The sequence below is a fragment of the Enhydra lutris genome, unplaced genomic scaffold (genome assembly GCF_002288905.1).
Source record: "Enhydra lutris kenyoni isolate GAN:26980312 unplaced genomic scaffold, ASM228890v2 scaffoldscaffold13, whole genome shotgun sequence".
In the NCBI taxonomy this organism is placed as follows: Eukaryota; Metazoa; Chordata; class Mammalia; order Carnivora; family Mustelidae; genus Enhydra; species Enhydra lutris.
The window spans coordinates 54485529-54497969 of NW_019154097.1; the positions used below are offsets into that span (position 1 = coordinate 54485529).

The 12441-nt window shown below is 52.4% G+C and overlaps 1 protein-coding gene across 1 annotated transcript in view; it reads left to right on the forward strand.

Moving 5' to 3' along the window:
- Positions 1–1343: 1343 nt before the first annotated feature.
- Positions 1344–12441, forward strand: part of LOC111146413 (sorting nexin 8) — a 39223-nt gene continuing 28125 nt past the window's right edge. Inside the window, exon 1 of the mRNA XM_022501954.1 lies at positions 1344–1434. Coding sequence (XP_022357662.1) covers positions 1344–1434 — 91 coding nt within the window. The remainder of the gene's footprint in view (positions 1435–12441) is intronic.

Below are 12441 nucleotides of genomic sequence, written 5' to 3' on the forward strand. Positions count from 1 at the left end.
CGGTGATGTGTAACCAGAGCAGGGTCTGGTAGCTGTAGCAAGGAGAAGGAACTTCCTGGGGAAGGACCCAGATGGGTTGGGGCTGGGCTGTTGATGGCTGTAATCAGCTCCCAGCGGGCTTTGGTAGGCATCAGAATCAGGAGGTCCCAGCTCCTTGCTTTGGAAAGGAGGCCCTCCTGGATGGAGCCCTTCCTGGGGCTCCAGCTTCCTCTTTTGCCATTTCTGCACCCACACTTTTAGCTCCAGGAGGACCACAGTGCCTGCAGCTGCTTGATGATGCCTCAGGGCCTTTGTCCCTGCTGGAGGCTGCTGCCTTCTCCTCCTGCTTAACTCCTCATCCCCTCTGCCTCACCCAGGGGTCCCCTCATCCCTTCCCTGAGCCCCCGCAGTGTGACTTTCGAACAGCCAGGACACTTCCTCTGCTGTCCTGTCCTCCAGATTGGGGTGGGGGGGGGAGTATGTAATGGACCCAGGTGTCCTGGGCTCCCAGCACTGGGCAGCCTGCCCTCGGGTCAGGGAGGGGTAGTGTGTGTGCCGTGTGAACAGTAAGGCGGGTTTGCGAGAAAGCAGGTGAGCAAGTGAGTGGACGGATGAATGAGTGAGTGATTGAGCGAGCCACAGACGAGATGAATGAGCGAGTGAGTGTGTGGGTGAGTGAGAGAGCAAGGCCGGGGACGAGGACGGATGAATGAGTGAGCGAGCGAGCGCGGGAGTGAATGAGTGTGTGCTTGAGTAAGGGGTGGTGGACGAATGAGTGAAGGAGCGAGCCAGCGAGGGGGTGAGTGAGTGAGCCGGGGTGGGAGGGTGGATAAATGCAAGAATGCGAGTGGGGGAACAAATGAGTGGGTGGGGGATGGGTGCATGAGGGGCGGGGCGAGAGCCTAGGGGAAGGGCTGAGGGCTGCAGGGTGAGGGACGCGGGGGGGCGGGGTGCGGGGGTGGGGAGCGGCCCACGCGGAAGTCCGAGTAAGCTGACAAGGGGGTGAGTGTGACCACCCGCGGCTGAACGAGTGGGCGAGCGGCGCCGGCTGCGAGCCCGCGGCGGGAAGCCGGAGCGCGGGCGGGAGCGCAGGCCAGCCCTCCGGGTGGCCGCGTGGCCGGGGCGGGGCGGGGCGGGGCGTTGAGGGGCCGGACTAGGGGCGTGGCAGGCCTGGGGTGGGCGTGGTGAAGTCAGGCAAGGGGCGTGGCAGTCCCGGAGCGGGTGTGGCGAGGCCGGACAATGGGCGTGGCGAGGGCGTGACTGGGCGGGGCCCGGGCGGGGCGTGCGGGGGGGGGTGGGCGTGGTGAAGCGGGCCCGGGTGCGGAGGAAGTCACGTGGCGCGCGCTCACATGACTGGCGGCGTGATGGACCGGCTGGCGGGGCAGGCAGGCGCGGCGCCAGTCGCGGCGGCAGCTGAGGCGGAGGCTGACGAGGAGGCGGACCCGCCGGCGGCAGGTACGGCTGGCGGTCTCTTGCTATCGCGCCCGGCCCTGGCCCCCCACCCTGTGACCCCGCGGCCCTCGGCTCCTTGGCTGCGCGCTGGCGCCCCGCGCGCCCCTGCCACGCTGCGGAGCGCGCCGCGGGCCCGGGGACCCGAGCACCTGCTCAGGTTTGTCTCGGCCGCGCCTCCCTGTGCAAGCCCCTCGGGGCGGAGGCCTGCCCCCCCGTCCCCCAGTCCCCCCACTCCGCTCCCTGCGGTGCCGCCCAGGCCGGCCGCGTGGGGCGCAGCCCCGGCACTTGGCGGGGCTCGGACAAGAAATTGCGCCGGCCAGGACTTGTGAGTTCCTATTCGCAGCCCGGACATACTTCGCCCTCAGCGCTTCTGCCCCAGGGGATGAGCGTCAGCACAGAAAAGCGTGAGCGAGGCTTAGCTTTTCTAGGATGCTCCGTGTTGAAAAGTTCCCTGCTTTAGTCCTCTAACTGGAGAACAGTTGCAGGGGCGGTGTTGGTTGGAGTTGCTGCTGCTGCTTGGAGCGGGTTGGGATGGGGCACGAGGCTGAGGGACTCCGCCTGGGGAGAGGGTCTGGCGAGGTGTCCCCTGGAAGGCTCCCAGAGTGTTTATTCATTAGGGAGAGAAGGCAGGGGAGTGGCTGGGAAGCTGCGGGAGTTGCTGGTGGACATTGGACTGGGCCCATTGATGTAAAAGCTTGTGGGTGAGTCTGCGTTCGGAATGAAGTCCCCCACCTCCAGAATTGGTTTTTAGTTATTTTTCATTTCATTTGTAGCCGTGTAAGGGGAAGCATGTGATGGCTCTTGCTGTTGTTTAGAACACTGTGTTCTTGAGGTCACACATTTGAACCTGGCGTGGGCAGTCCACCTCACCCGTCCCAGGGCCCCAGCCTGGACCCCTTGGCTGGTCACTCTTGGGAATGGGAGGCTGTCATTGGCTTATTAACGCTGGGATTATGAAACAGTTCCCAGTTGCTGGATGTGGTGGGGCCTCGGGGGTCTCTTCATAGGCATGGGCGCTGTGGCGGACGTGTCCCGTGGGACTCAGCCATTGACTGCCATTTGTGGATGGTACGAGCTCTCAAGCTTGCGCTCCCTGTGACTCGGGGGGAATAACCATGGTAGTTGGCTTTCTTTGGGGCTATGGTGATTTTATTAGGCGTGCTTACCCTGCGGACAGTGCAACACCTGTTTACAGAGTACTGTCCTATAGCCAGGTGAGTCTCCAAGTGGGGTTCATGGACTGTTGGGATATGCTTTTTCCTTTCATTCCATTTAAAACCCTTTGTCCTGGGGCACCTGGGTGGCTCAGTGGGTTAAGCCTCTGCCTTCGGCTCAGGTCATGATCCCAGGGTCCTGGGATCAAGTCCCACATCGGGCTCTCTACTCCACAGGGAGCCTGCTTCCTCCTCTCTCTCTCTCTGCCTCTCTGCCCACTTGTGATCTCTGTCAAATAAATAAAATCTTAAAACAAAACAAAACAAAACCCTTTGTCCTATCAGGCAGGTGAAATGGTGGAACAAATCTTTTCTTTTCTTCTTTTTTTTTTTTTTTTAAAGATTTCAGTCATTTGAGGGAGAGAGAGAACGAGCTGGGTGAGGGGCAGAGGGAGAAGCAGACTCCCCACGGAGCAGGGAGCTGGCTGTGGGGCTCGATCCAAGGACTCCGGGATCATGACCTGAGCTGAAGGCAGACACTTAACCGACTGAGCCACCCAGGCGCCCCAGAACAAACTTTTTTTACACTGGGGTGAATAAAACCCAGAAGCAAGTGACTTGGCCAAAGTGGGCAAGTATTAAGGAGGCATGTCCAGGTGGGAGTCATGGCTGGGGTGGGGGTGGGCTGGGGTGGAGTCAGAAAACCTAGGGTTTGAGGCTGAATCTTGCCCTTAGACCATAAATGTCTATCTCACACTGTAACCAAGGCTCATTTTGATTTGTCGAAGGGTTTGTGCTTACGAGTGTAGAATGGAGTTTCTCTCTGGTATTCCGTCCACATAAGCAGATGATATTGATTGTAGGGACTGTGAGGTCTAGGTCTTTGTAGCGCTTTTGGGATTTTCAGAGAAAATGGTGTTCCCTGGATTTCAGTATTAAATAGTCTTATATTCTAATGCTTTGGAGCTCAATCTGTGAATAGTAACTCCCTAAAAATGTAACTTTCAATTCAACTGTATGTGGACAAATGGGTTTTCTTAAAAAAAAAAAAAAAAAAAGTAGAACAGTAGCCATTAAGTGAAAATCTCACACTGATGGCTAGCACTGTCTTTTTACAAGAGGGGACGTTACTGGTTTGGGATGGATTCTGTCCTGTTTTTATGTTTTATACGTATATGGACTTAGGAAACGTGGATCTCCTCAAGCACATGTGCCCACATTCCCCTAAGTCAGTGTATTAGTTTTCTGCCACTGCTGTAACAAATTACTACCAATGCGGTGGCTTAAACGGCACGAATCTGTCATCTCACAGATCTGGATGGAGGTCAGTAGTCCAGAGTAGGTTTCCCAGGGCTAGTATCAGGTGTGGGCAGGGCTGCGTTCCCCTGGAGGCCCCAGGGGACAATGCATTTTCTGGCCTTTATAGCTTGCACACGCCTCCCAGATTCCTTGGCTGCTGGTCCCCTTTCTACAGCAACCATGGGTCACTTCTTTCTTAGGCTGTCATTTCTCTGGTTTCCCTTTTCTTATTTATTTCTTCCACTTTTGAGGACCCCTGGACGACACTGGGCCCACCTGGATAATCCACACCCTGTGGCTTATTTTAAGGGCAGCTGGCTGGCCACCTGCATTCCATCTGCTGCTACCTTAGTTCCCCTTTACCGTGGAAACGACAGATTCCGTTTCCAGGGCTGAGATTGTGGACCGCTTGGGGGGGGGCATTATTATGCCTCCCACGAGCAGTGGGAGTGGCATCCTTGGTTTGTGGGGTGTGCACATCTTTTGTCTTAGCAGACACCCACCCCTTATCCTCTCGGCGGGTCCTGCCAGTTTGCCCTTGTGACTGTAGTGTGCCGTGTTAAGAACATCACTTCCTCATAACCTCCTGGACGCTACCTGCTATTCTTACAAACTCCTTTCAGACTTATAATCAGAAAGTGTTTCATTTCTGTTTGGACCTGATTTCCTCTAGTATTATTGGGGTTTAGTTTCTTGCCACAGTTTCATCTTGTGCAGCCTCTCTGAACTCACCGTTCGTATCTCCTGCCCATATTCTCAGGAGTGTGTCTTTTCCCTTATTGATTTGTCCCGTGCATTTTTTCATTTTGAACACACGGCCTTTGGGGATTTTGTGTTAAAATTGTTACTATTACAGTGTCCGATGGGAACATCCTGTTCTCTCTGCAGGATGAGATTTAATTTCAGGGCCTGTTGGGAGATTCTAAAGCTCAGCACTTGAGACACAGAATGGCAAGGAATGAATGTGAGAGATGCGTGACTGTGTAATTGGAGTTTTTGAGATTGCCCTGATAAAAAAACACACACACGACTGCTGCGTATCGCGGCCCGGCTTTCTGCAGTCCGATGGACCTAAATTTGTCTTGAGAACACGGGGGAACCAGCTTCACTTCTGTTGGAGTGGCTCACTTGATGGCATTCCATACATTCCATCTGGTTAGGAAGCTCCCAGCCATTTGTCTCCTGGTTTTCTCTGGGGTCACGGCTGAGCTCTGCTCATCATCTGAGCTCCTGCACATGGGCACCCACCTTCTCTGCATGCCTGGCCGATTTCCTTGCTCTCTTGGCCCCGCCACCACCCCTCGCCTGCTTCTTCTCTGGGTGTGCGTTTGTCAGAATTCACTGAGCTGTCACATAACATGTATGCATATGGGTTAAATTATACCTCAGTGTGCTGTTTGCATTCCAGAAAAAAACTCTTCCTGTCCATCCTCCTCGCCATCACTACACACATTTTGATTGTAAGCTCCCAGTAGGCAAAAACTATTATTTTTCTTCACCTCCCAGGATCTAGAGTAAGATCTGCTTTGTAGAAAAGGCTGAGATGTTTGAAAAGAATTTTTATCGGAAGTTTTTTTAAGGATAGTATCGCATTTTCATTTGATAACGGTAGCGTAGAAATACGATTTAAGTTTGCTTTGCTGGCCTTTAAACTCTCTCCTACAGACATACACAATTTGCAAGGTAAAATGTGTCAATTTGAAGAAAGAGGAACTAACGGAATCAGTATTACGTAGAACAGATTTGCCAGAATTTGTGGTTAGCAAGAAAGTGATGTGTTACGGGCGGGGGAATTCTGTTTTGATATTTTTTCCTTCCTAAGAAACAGGCAACACAAAAAGAGATGTTTGCTCGTCCTGCTTGCTGGGGAGAGACTGGAGGGGTGGCCTGGGTGTGAAGTGGGGCCGGCCGGGGGCGCAGGGGGACGCCTGGCCCCCAGAGTATTTGGAGAGCGTGACTCTTGATCCTTTTGCCCTCTGAGGAGCTGCCGTGTTTTCACTCTCTCTGTGTTTTTATTATAGAATCACTCAAAAACCGTAACCAGACTTCAGGGGTAGAAGCTCTTTGTTGAAACAGTCAGGATTGAAATACCCTTTAGCCCAGGGTCCTCAGAATGGCTGAGATGCATGTCCTGTCTGTCGTTTGGCTTACTGGGGACTCTGATGCCACACTTGACGTTTTCTGTTGGCTGGGTTGCTGGAGGGGAGCCTACCGGCTGTTTCTGCCTGTGGAGCAGTGTTTTTGGTGGGGTTTTCGAGGACTCCTGACCCGTTTGGAGGTTGTGTGCTCAGCAGAGGCGAAGGGAAATTATGTGATGCTGGATTAATTCCAGGGAAGCTCGGTACGGACTGGAGAGACTTGTGGGTTAGAAGTCCGTTTATGGGGGCGCCTGGGTGGCTCAGTGGATTAAAGCCTCTGCCTTCGGCTCAGGTCATGATCCCAGGGTCCTGGGATCGAGCCCCGCATCAGGCTGTCTGCTGGGCAGGGAGCCTGCTTCCTCCTCTCTCTCTGCCTGCCTCTCTGCCTACTTGTGATCTCTATCTGTCAAATAAAATAAATAAAATCTTTAAAAAAAAAAAAAAAGAAGTCCGTTTATGTGGGTCTCCTGAGAATCTTTCATACCTGATTTGTGCTGGTAAAGTTTGCTCACCACAAGTCTTAACCGGTGAGTTGTAATCAAACCAGTAAAATTGCACTGTTGTATGAGAATTGGCACTTGGAGGAGAACGTTTGTTGTACAAGAACGTAACTGCCAGTACAAACTTTTGATAAACGGAGAACTCGCCCATAATTCCGCGAGTTCAACACAACCACCGCATTTTGGCGTGCCCTTGACTCATGAGCAGCACGGCTGTCAGCTGTATGCGGTAAATACAGTGTGGGGCCGTAAGCGGGTTTCCTTTCTGATTTTCTTAATGTTTCTTTTCTCCAATTTATTTTATTGTGAGGTTAGGGTAGATCCTACGTATACAAAATATGTTTTAATTGACCTTTTGCTACCGGTGAGGCTTACAGCCAGCAGTGGGCTGTGCGTGGTTGAGTTTTTGGGGAGTTGGAAGTTACATGTAGATTTTCAGCGGTGCTGGGGTGGGGTTATGCCCCTCACCTGCATGATGCTTGAGGGTCAACTTTATTTCCTTTCTCCTGTGCGTATGTTTTTTACGTGGCTGTCCTCATGGTGTATGTACCCCTTCTAGCCTGGCCTTTCCACTGAACATTATTTTTATGCTGCAAAAAACAGCTTTCATCACTGTCTGTTGAAATCCTGCGCGCCCGGCATCAGGCTGTCTGTTGGTGCTGCTGAAGTGCTGATGTCCTGCAGTTTGCGTTCAAGATACTCTTGGCGTGTTTTCCAGAAAATGGTTCTTTGAATTGAACCAGGGGTAAAACTTGCCCTCCAGCTTGCATTTGGTCAGCGGTCTGTCTCCCACGAAGCTAGTTTGCCACCTCACAGGTGACGCCGTTACCCGCTGTGCAGCTGAATCAGAGTCTCTGTGAGCTCGGTTGCCTGGCTTTGAGAACGGGGAGAGGCCCTTGGAGTGACCTCTTTGGGGCCCTTTGCAAATGTCAGAACTGAGTCCCCCTGCCCTTTGCTGAGGGGCTCCAGAGAAGCCAGAGAAAACACACACATTAGTGACCTAGGTTTCTGTCAAGTTAAAAAACATGCGGGGTTCGACTCTGTCGCGTAGAATGCTTCCTTGCGTGGTGAAACTATGAATGAAGAGCAAGCAAAATGCCATGAAAAGTTGGCAGTGGTCGCTCTGGTAGGAGAGAGGGGGGTTTGACCTCCAAGGCATACGAGGCGGGGGTGGGGGTTCAGGTACTGCTGGTCTTTTACTGGTCCACCTGGGTGTGTGTTGGAGATACAGTTTTGTTACACGGCCCGTAGCCATGTCACACCTGTGTGGTGTTATCTGTTTCACATGGGAAACGTGGAGGGCAACCCTGCGATCCCAAGCCGCCAGGCGCACTTGCTGACGATGTGGCTGGCCCAGTAGAGCTGGGCGCAGGGGGTCTTGTTTTAACGTGGTTTTGTAGGCATTTTGAAAGGCATTTTGAACTCTTTTGGGTTCTACTCTCTAGTTCATATTGGAAATGTATTTGTAGTGAAATACACGTGTGATTGTGTCAAGGTCAGAATCAATGGAGATTCCTGCCCTGAATCAGCAGGAGGGCCCCCCACTGGCCCCGGCTTCCACTGTTTCTGATGTCTATGTCTGGTTGCTACCGGCGCTGGTGAATTCAGCAGTTTCGGTGGGTCCAGGGAAAAGAAAAGCAGCAACCCAGACCTAAGGGCTGCTGGCCTGTGTTGCAGCCGGAGAGCTGTCTGGGGACGTCACCAGCAGTTCCCAGGATGTCCTTGGCCAAGGTCATCTACTATAAAGGAATACGGCGATAGTCATGACTTAGCACTGTTAATTGTCTTGGGGATGGTAAGGTCACCTCCCAGCTCCTGAGAAACGTCCCTCACTGCTGGGTTTTCGTACCAGTGGGAGATTGAAGGTTGCATTTGTTGCTCTTCTGAGGAAGGCTTGTAGGTGCAGTTCTGTATCTCGGGGCGTCTCATGTGCCACAGGCCTTCCTTCTCGTGACAAACAGTGAAGGCAGGAGTCTGTTGGAGTCCCTGCAGAGTTTAGAGGTTAGCTGTGACCTGTGGAAGTGGCATGTTTCTCGAGATGGACCTGGTCACGGGTAGACAGTATCCCGTCTTCTCCCTCCTGGCTGAAGGGGCTTCCACGGAGGGCAATCTTCACGGAGCAAAGGACGGGTCGTGTTGCTGAGGAAGCCTTGCACACAGCTTCCTGTGTGTCAGACGCTCTGTTGGGGTCTCACGGAGGAGATGCGGTGCCCCTCACAGTCACCCTGCAAAGTCAGCTGTTTATCACACCCCCACTTTACGGATGGGGAAACTGAGGCGGCAGCAGTCCCGTTGCTGGCCTGGGACCCAAGAGTGGGATTCACATGCAGCTGAGCGTGTGGCTCTGGTTCAGAAGCGGCAGATGTCACCTCCTTGCTCCAGTCCCCCTTGGGCTTGTGTCGTGATCCCGCCTTTCACGAGCCTCCCCCAGGGTTCACTTAAGTAGCCTTCCCTGCTGTGAACTTCCCCTCTCTGGAACCTTTTACGCACAGCGAGATTGTTCTATGTGACTGTTCTTGAAATACCACGGAGGACCATTCATTGTGGAATGTCGCCTTTCTCTCTTCAGGAAGGGGGTGCACAGTAGATGGTGTGGCGGGATGACCGCAGGAGGTGTGTATATGGGCGGTGGTGGTTTTGCAGGAGAATCGTGACCCGCATGGTCTGCACGTGGGCCTGGGCTCTGCTCGTCGCTATCGGAGCCCCAGTTCACTCTGGGGAGCTGGGGGTCGATGTCGAACGGAGTGTGTTTCTTCCCGCTGAGCGGGATGTGACAGCGCTCAAAAACAAATTTCGCAGATCACGGCCGAGTTCCCTCCTCTCATGAAGACACTCAGATGACCCGAGATAACGGATTCTGGAGTCTTGGGGCTGCAGACAGCAGAGCGCAGTCCAGCCTTCTCTGCACGGAAAACTGGGTCTCCACGTTCAACACACATTTGGCTGTGCGGGCAAGACTGACTACATACTTCTCTCACTGTGACATTCTTCCCAGTTCCTAGTTTGTTCATGCCAGTTTCTGGGGCGTTCCTTTCTCCGGCTGATGAATGGCATTCCTGGTTGTCGACCCTGTAGGCAGCTGGCTGGCAGGGACCTCGTCTTACTTTTTGTGATTCCTTCCATAGAGCAGTTGAGGTTTGTTCAGATGGATTTAATTGTATCTCACTTGGCTTATAATACGAGTGACTGCCTGGAATTTTATTAGCGGAGCCTCATTTGGTTGTGAATGCAGGCTTTTTAGTCTTCACTGGGATAGAGATGTACTTAGGCCTGCGGGATGTTTTGGAATATTTTCACTTCCACGGCAAGAGATCCTAGAAAACCTGAGTCACTTTCAGGCTGAACCAACCAGACCCGGGGTGAGGGTTTAAAGAAAGAATAAAAACCAAAACCAGATTGAATTTAGTTAAAGAGAGAGCATGATTCTTTTTGGAATTTTTGAACTCCTTCTTTGTAAGTTATTCTAAGATTTCCCAAATTAGCTAAAACAGTATTCCTTTTAAATGCTGGAAAAAATCTTTGGGCCTCCCCACATGTAAACATTCCAGAAGTGAGAGACCGAAGAGGTTTTTTGAGGAATAAACCCAACTTGAATGGGGCCCTTTCACAAGCAGGTTTGGTGAGCTTCATGAAGAAGCAGAGATCGGGCGGCCCCTGTGCTGGTTCCTCCTGCTCCAGTTTGAGTCAGAGGAAGTCATCTGAGAGGTGACTTTTTGGCACTCAGCTTCAGTTTTGTGATGTCCTCAGGAAACAGACCCGTGATTTTTTTTCCCCTTCTGTGGTTTGGTCTCTTGCGTCTCCCTTGGAAAGGGGTAGCCCTCACAGCTGAGACTGTCCTATTTGTGTGTGAGTGGCTCTCCTGTGTCCCGAGATCCCCGGGGCCATCCTCATCGGTTTGTGATTAGCACGGCACTTCAGGCGTCATCGCTGTCACTGTGTAGAGCCCAGTACTGGCAGCCGCGAGCACGCCAGGCCCGTAATCCGCTAGGTCTGGGGTTTGGTCTGAAAGTTCCATGTCTGGTCTGTAGGTCCTTTGGAAAAGAAAAGCTGGAGCACTAGGCACCATGCTAGCTGCTTTCACATACCTTCTTAAGAAAATATTCTTGCATCCGGACAGTGATGTCGATCGTATGGTCCCCATCTTAGGGACGAGAAAACTGAGCGAGGTGAGGGAGGTGAGCTGTTGGTTCACAGTCGCATAGGAGTCAGTGATGTGTGCTGAGACCATCTGAGCTCCGGCTCCGGGCATGGGGTGTGCCTGTCCCTGCTCCTCTCCCCGTGAGTCATGGAGCAAGCATGAGATTGGACATCATCAGGTAGTCTGGTGCGGGTTCTGGCTCTGAGAGACTCAGCTGGCCAGCTCTGTGACGTTGGGCTGGCCCTGCTGCCAGCTGAGCCTCGTTTTCACATCTGTAAAGTGGGACCAAGCACCTGCTTACGGGGTTCTCTAGGGCTAAGGAGACGTTACGTGAAGCATTCAGTAAGGTTCCAGACACAAAGAAGTGTGACCATTGGGAATGGCCCCGGTTTGGATGGTGGTGGGTACTGCACGCAGCTGTCTGGATGGCCGGCTTCATCCCTGTCTGAATTTGCGGGAAGAGTTAGGGGAGTGGGGAGACACATTTATTAAGGGCAACTCTGTTTGCTTCGGCCATTTAGTGGCTGCTTCTAGTTCTGACTTGTAGCTTCCTGGTCACAGGGGTGACAGGGACCCCATGGGCCACTGTGAGTTTCTGTGGCTGTGTCGCCAGCTGGACTTTTCTGCTTGAGCCTGGAACAACCGGAGGGTTTCATAGGTGGATGATTTTCCCCGTCTTGGTAGATACCTTCGTTCAAGGTCGCAGGCCACTGTGTTCCAGGCACGGCGCTGGCAGCGAGAAGCAGTTTGTATCCACAAGCTGGAGAGAAGAGCGGGAATTCGTAACACATGTGACAGCCTCACTGAGGTCTCAGTCACACACACACACAATTCTCCCATTTGAAGTCTCCAATTTGGTGGTTTCAGTGTATTCATGGAAATGTGCAGCTGTCGCTGTCCTCAGTCTTCGGGACTTCTTGTCTCCCCCGGGAGGAACCCCAAAGCCTTCATGGTCAGTCTTCATTCCCCAGTGCCTCTCCTCCTAGTCTAGGCGCTGTTGATCTTTCTGCCCCTACAGATTTGCCTCTTCTGGGGTCTGTGTTACGTATGCCTTGGTGCCTGGCTTCCTTCAGTGAGGGTCAGGTTTATCTGCAGGGTAGCACGGACCGGCATGCCGTCATGCTGTGTGGCTGCGTGGTGTCCCATCGTATCGAGACTGTACCTTACCTGTTCATCGGTCGGTGGACATGTGGGCTGTTGTCACGTTTTGGCTGTTGTGAATAGTGCTGCTGTGCACGTCCATGCACCCTTGTTTGTGTGGACACAGTTTTCATTCCTGGCAGTGGATTGACTGGGTCCGATGGCAGCCTCTCTCTGACCCTTGGAGGGATTGTTGGACTGTTTTCTGGCAAGTACGCGGGCTCCAGTTTCTCCATGTCCTCACCAACACTTGTTAGTGCCTCTTGTTTGTTTTTCTTTTTCATGCCCGTCTTTTTGATTATCGCCATCCCAGTGGGTGTGAGATGGAATCTCCTTGTTGGGCGTCTTTTCATGTGCGTATTGGCCTTTCGTGTATTTTTTGGGGAAATGTATATTCAAATCGTTCATCCATTTCTAAAATTACGTAGTTTGCCTTTTTACTTTTTAGTTCATTTTATTTTTTTGGGTAGTTTGTCTTATTAAAAAAAAAACCATGAGTTTTAAGAATTTCTTTGTATACTCTAGATACATACCCTTTATCAGATCCGCGATTCCTCCGTGTTTCCCCCCATTCTGTGTATTGTCTTTCAGCTTTCTTCACGGTGTCTAGCAGCAGGACAGCCTTTAATTTTGATGAAATC